The 5,499-nt window shown below is 31.1% G+C and overlaps 1 protein-coding gene and 1 long non-coding RNA gene across 2 annotated transcripts; one reads left to right on the top strand and one right to left on the bottom strand.

Annotated features, from left to right (window-relative positions):
* Nucleotides 1–2,500, top strand: LOC127262730 (mitochondrial pyruvate carrier 1). Its single transcript, XM_051291529.1, has 5 exons — nucleotides 1–130; nucleotides 1,531–1,645; nucleotides 1,715–1,769; nucleotides 1,849–1,984; nucleotides 2,112–2,500. Exons 2-5 carry the CDS (start codon nucleotides 1,553–1,555, stop codon nucleotides 2,149–2,151), a joined length of 324 nt encoding a protein of 107 aa, XP_051147486.1. The 5' UTR covers nucleotides 1–130; nucleotides 1,531–1,552; the 3' UTR covers nucleotides 2,152–2,500.
* A 470-nt stretch (nucleotides 2,501–2,970) lies between these two features.
* LOC127262732 (uncharacterized) lies at nucleotides 2,971–5,221 on the bottom strand. Its single transcript, XR_007841236.1, has 3 exons — nucleotides 4,757–5,221; nucleotides 4,545–4,610; nucleotides 2,971–3,230 (listed from the first exon to the last, which is right to left on the bottom strand). It is a non-coding gene; the product is annotated as an uncharacterized LOC127262732 (long non-coding RNA).
* Between the last annotated feature and the right edge of the window lie 278 nt (nucleotides 5,222–5,499).

The raw sequence follows: 5,499 nt of genomic DNA, 5'->3' as shown, positions 1-5,499 counted from the left end.
GTTGTTAATGTTCAATTAAAATTTTCGTCTATCGCAGCCACCAGACGCGACTTTTTTAGAGCAAATCATCTCTCCCGGGCGCCCTCGCAGTTCTTGCACTCCTCTCAATCGCAAATCGAAATTCTTCAAGGTGAGATCTCTGTCTGTAAATTACCGGATACGCATTTGAATGTGCACTAGTGTTTATACCCCTTGGATTATTAGGTCAATTCGAAGAATTTGTTGTAGATTTCAATTCCTCGCGATTTTTTTTATTTTTTTATTTTTTTTTCACAATTTTAAGGCAGTGTGACCGGAGAGATTTATGTATAATTTGTTCTTCGGATGTTGGATGGGGAAAACATGAACGATAACCGATTTATTGTTACTTGATTCTGAGGTATTTAGCTTTGCTTGGACTATTTTACCTTCTTTACTCTGATTGATTATACGTTGGTTCCGATTATAGGAATTTTTAGGTATTTTAGCTTTGGATTGATTTCAGTTTGTGTCTCATTCGGGATTATTCGTTCGTTAATTCATATGGATTTGGTAGATTGGAAAAGGATTATCTTATCTCTTAAAGTATCTCTCAAGGCAAAAGTTTCAGTTGCTTTGTTATTTCATTAATTTTGCCATGAGTTTTATCTAACATGTGCATAATTTGGATAAATTACTTTGTCAATATCATAATATAACATGCCAGGCTATAGATTCAAGCTAGGCTGAAGTTATTTAGTTTATTTTTCCATTTCAATGATAGTTTTGTTTCCAAAGATCTCATTTCATCGTTGTTTAGTTGATTTTGTTGATGGGTTGGATGAGCTTGATGCAGTTTACTCACAAACTGGTATCAAAGGATCACATGTAGATAAAAATTTAGTCCAAAATATTTGATTGTGTGCTGTAAGGAGTATTTGGCTTGAACCCTAACTTAGTAAGATTTGGTTGAGAACCTGAATTGGGGCTTTGAAGTTTGTTTTGCTGTCTATGAGGTCAATTTGCAAGAAATGTTATAAACATTGTGAATTTGTTTTAGCCTACTTAAGGTGATTGATTATTATTCGCTAGTTGGTGTTGAAACTTGTGTGTTATGTAGTGTTTCGCCATGTTACGTATCTGTTGGGGTTCATTTTTGTTGAAACTATATGATAAATCACACTTGATATGATCCTATATTACAAGAACGTGATCTTGAATGATACATAGACATTTATATAGATGATCACTTTCGGTAGGTATATCATGTACTGATTTCACTTGCAGAATTATATATATAATTCCTTGTTTCACCGCATTTTGATGTTTTGTTGCTTGAATCTGCCCTCCGGCATCTTTTGAAGAAAAGTTCTAAGCTCTATTCTAGTAAGGTAACCTTGAGAAACCATTCTTGAAGCTTAGTTTGTGACAGTAAACTGAGAAAGTATTCCTCATATCTAACCTCGTGTGACACAATCTGGCGTGTATTTTTCGTTGTATACGCTCTGAAACTTCTGTTTTCTTGTTTATTGTCCGACCCTAAAGGCCATAATTATCTCTTACAAAATGCAGGTTTATCCTAATCGAGACATTTATGGCTTCCTTCAAAGCATTTTTGAACAGCCCTGTTGGTCCCAAAACAACTCACTTCTGGGGTCCCGTAGCAAATTGGGGTTTTGTGATTGCGGTGAGCTTCTACACCACATACAATATTCAAAATAGATTACCTCTAAATTCTCGTTAATTGAAATTGCAGGGGCTCGTGGACATGAAAAAACCTCCGGAAATGATTTCTGGCAACATGACTGCAGGTAAGCCGAATCACTTGAACATTATGTTTCTTACATACTCTGATCTTTTTTTCTTTTTCTCGTCCTAAAAACAATGCAGCGATGTGCGTGTATTCTGGGCTGTTCATGAGGTTTGCTTGGATGGTACAGCCTCGTAACTATCTTCTACTCGCCTGCCATGCTTCCAACGAGACAGTGCAACTTTATCAGCTCTCCCGGTGGGCTAAAGGTCAAGGGTAAAGCACAACAAACACTCCTACAAAACCATATCTGCCGTTAATCTTGCGCATTTCTTGACATGGAATTATGATTAATCCGAATCCGTATTAGTCAAGCGCAACTAATCCTCGTCTATATTGTTAGGTACTTGGGAGAGAAGAAGGAAAAGGTCACATCCGAATGATCCAATATCGATTTTTGGGAATGATCTCAATTTGGGATAATGTAAGATTGAAGATGGCTACTTTGACATGTGGGTTATTTGTGATCTTTTTTATTCTGTGGGTACTAACAAAACTTTGTGATTTCGAAAGATAATCGTGTTCTTATTTCGCCAAAATAATGAATTGTATTGATGATCAAGAGGCACTACGAAAAAATGTTTTAAGAGAAGTTTTTAGTACCCAAATTTAAGGTTTTGTTTTTGGTTGTCATTTGAGTTTAAGGTTTAGCGTTTTTATTTTATTTTAAATTCAAAACTATGCCAAAGAATATATGGGTTGCTTTATGGACAATATTATGGATCTGCTTTAGTTTGGGTTTGGTATCAGTATTTTATACTCCCTTTGTCTCAATTAATTTGTCTCACTTTTTTTATTTTTGTTTCGTCTCAATTAATTTGTCCATTTTTTCTATTTTTGTTCGTCCACTTAATTTGTCTTTTCATGTATGTATTAGTGAAACTAATATAAATAACTAATTAGTTTAATTTAAATTTTAAAAAATTTAAATTAAAAATTTAAAATAAGATTAAGGTGTATAATTATTTTTTTTTTTTTTAAAAAAAAGTGATATGAGATGCGGACAATGTAGACATGTACATGGTAGATAGATGAGACGTGGGAGTAATAGATATTCACTTTCACAAATCAATGATTGTTTAAATCTATAAAGATGACAGCCAAAGATACCTAAAATTATACCGTTGTGAACATAAAATGTGTTTGAATTTTAAATTTCGGTTTTATTAAATAAAATAATATACTTTTATAAAAATAAATATTTTAAAAAATACAAACAAGCAAACAGCTGAAAAACAACTTCTTATTAAATCATAAAGCAAACAATGGAAACCATAGAGATCGATTATAAAAAATGCACAAAGAATATTTACTTCCAAAGCTAACTCAACGACATATTTTTGTCTGTTTCTTTCTTCGTAACTTTGGCGACAGTTATCTCGAAGTCTGAACTCTCCTTGCCCTCAAGGCGAACATTTTGGTTATTGTACTCTCTTTGTTTCAGTTAATTTGTCCATTTTAACTGAGCATGGAGTTTAGGTATGATGTAATTAGTAAATAAGTAAGAAGTGTGTGAGTAAAATAATTATAAATTAAGATTAAGATGACTAAATAGTTTAACTAAAATAAAAATATATAAATTTTAAATTTTAAAATGCTATTAAAGAGTATAATTATATTTTCAAAAAAATGAAATATACAATTTATGTAGGACGAATATGAAAAGAATAGACAAATTAAATGGAACGGAAAATAATAATAATAAACAAAAAATAGACAAAAGTCAATAAAAACATAAAAAAAAAACATTATTTATTATAATATTTTCACGATTGCTCGTAACTCACAACAAAAAATAGTAAAACTATATACAATTGAACAAACTTCGAGTGTGTTTGTTTTGTATTTTGATTCGAAAAAAAAAAAGAAAAAGAAAATTACAAAAGAAATAATTTGCAATCTTTTATTATTCACACAATTTTTTCTTTAGCTTTTAACTTTTTAATATCATTTATAAAATTATTATAAATAAACTATTAGGGCAAAATGATTAAATGAAAACAATCAAAATTATAGTATCACCGAAATCACCATACCAAAAATGAAAGTAATAAAAATAGGACATAAATGACGATTAAGATGAGACGAAAAAATATATTGTTTGTTCATTAAACCAATTTTTTTTTTTTGTACGATTTTCTATACAAACAAACATGGTTTTCACTTTCACTTTAAACTATTATTTTGTAATTTTATACTATATTAACAAATAATAATAATTTATTGGTGGATGAAAGTGTGTTAAAGATTTTGATATTTTTGTTTTTTTGGCTTTTATGGATAAATTTATTGTATGCATAATGATATGGTTGTAATTCACGTAAAAATTAATAGTATTTTGGTATTACTGTATAATTATTTTTACTAAAAATAAAAATAAATACTTTTAAATAAAACATAAAAAAAATAATTTAAAAAAATGTATTCTGAATTGAGATGAAGAGAATATTATTTACTTAAAAAAAATATTATGTTAAATAAATAAAAAATCAAATAAAGAAGTCTGAAATAAAAACTATACAAACCAAACACACTCCAAAACTTTTGCAATTTTTTTGTTTCATTATTTGCACTTTTATTTTTCTCTTTTATCCTTAAAATCCTCCCCGAGCAAGTACAATGGTTTTCGTAAAAAAAAAAAAAGAAGCCTCTATAGGTGATGTGTCATGCTTAAATCGATTTGTATTTTTTTAAATCATGAAATAATCCATAATGGCTCAAGAAACATATTATTTTAAAAAAAAAAAAACAAAATAAAACAAACTCATTTTCTTACTTGATGATCAATCTCCAAAGCGGCCAAAAACTCTTTTTTCTGAATTTTTTTGTTGTGATGATTCACCTTTCTCGTTAACCACCAAAGAAAATAAGTTTAAAAAGAGTTGATAAACAAAATTAAATAATAAAAAAATCAAACAATATGAGAATGTTCTGAAATTACAATGAAGACTTCGAAAAGAGGGTTTAAAGGTGACAAGTGTTGCTAACCGAAATTTTGGCCGAGGAACACCGAGGAGTGTGCTGCAACTTACAGAGGGGACACCAAGGAGCGGCCTGCGGCGCTCCAAAGCTCCAAAGCAGAAAGATTAACGGATATGCCTTGAGATTTTGGAATCTCCCACAATGTTTTGGAAGGTTTTGGAACCCTTCAGAACATTCCGAAATATTCGAGAACGAGATTGCCTTTTTGACCGAATTACTATATATCCGTTTGACATAGTTTATCCGTATTTCTTTGTATAGGCTACCTTTATATGTATCTTGTATAGATAGAGTCTATCCGAGTGTGGATGTACTTTGGCATGTGTTAGACCCGATCCGTTCGAGTGACTATATACAAGATTTATCGGTTATACTTCATTTTTCAGAGAGCTAATGTACACTCTATTTTGTCTGGTACATCTGGTTGTGTTCTTGCTTTCTAGCCTATAATAGAGTCATGTGCAAGATTGTACAAGCAAATTTCTCATGAGTGTCGAGTAATTGCTAAGCCAGCAGAAAAATATTTGATGAGGAACCATCCAATCATTCAAAAAAGCCTTTATTGCACGAGGCTTTCACCACCGTGCCTCAGTTTTTCCGTTTGGAAACGAAGGTCATTGCCTGATTATTTTTTAGGACATAGGAAAAAATGCCTTTACCGGCTATCAGAGGCCATCGATAAGGTCGTTTGCTCTCACCACACATCATTGTTGACAAAAGTGCCCTGTTACATAGACTAACAAATAATA

This window comes from Andrographis paniculata, unplaced genomic scaffold, assembly GCF_009805555.1.
Source record: "Andrographis paniculata isolate CXL003 unplaced genomic scaffold, ASM980555v1 Contig66END, whole genome shotgun sequence".
In the NCBI taxonomy this organism is placed as follows: Eukaryota; Viridiplantae; Streptophyta; class Magnoliopsida; order Lamiales; family Acanthaceae; genus Andrographis; species Andrographis paniculata.
Note: the sequence above shows the minus strand (reverse complement) of the source record. Positions and strands in the feature narration are given on the sequence as shown.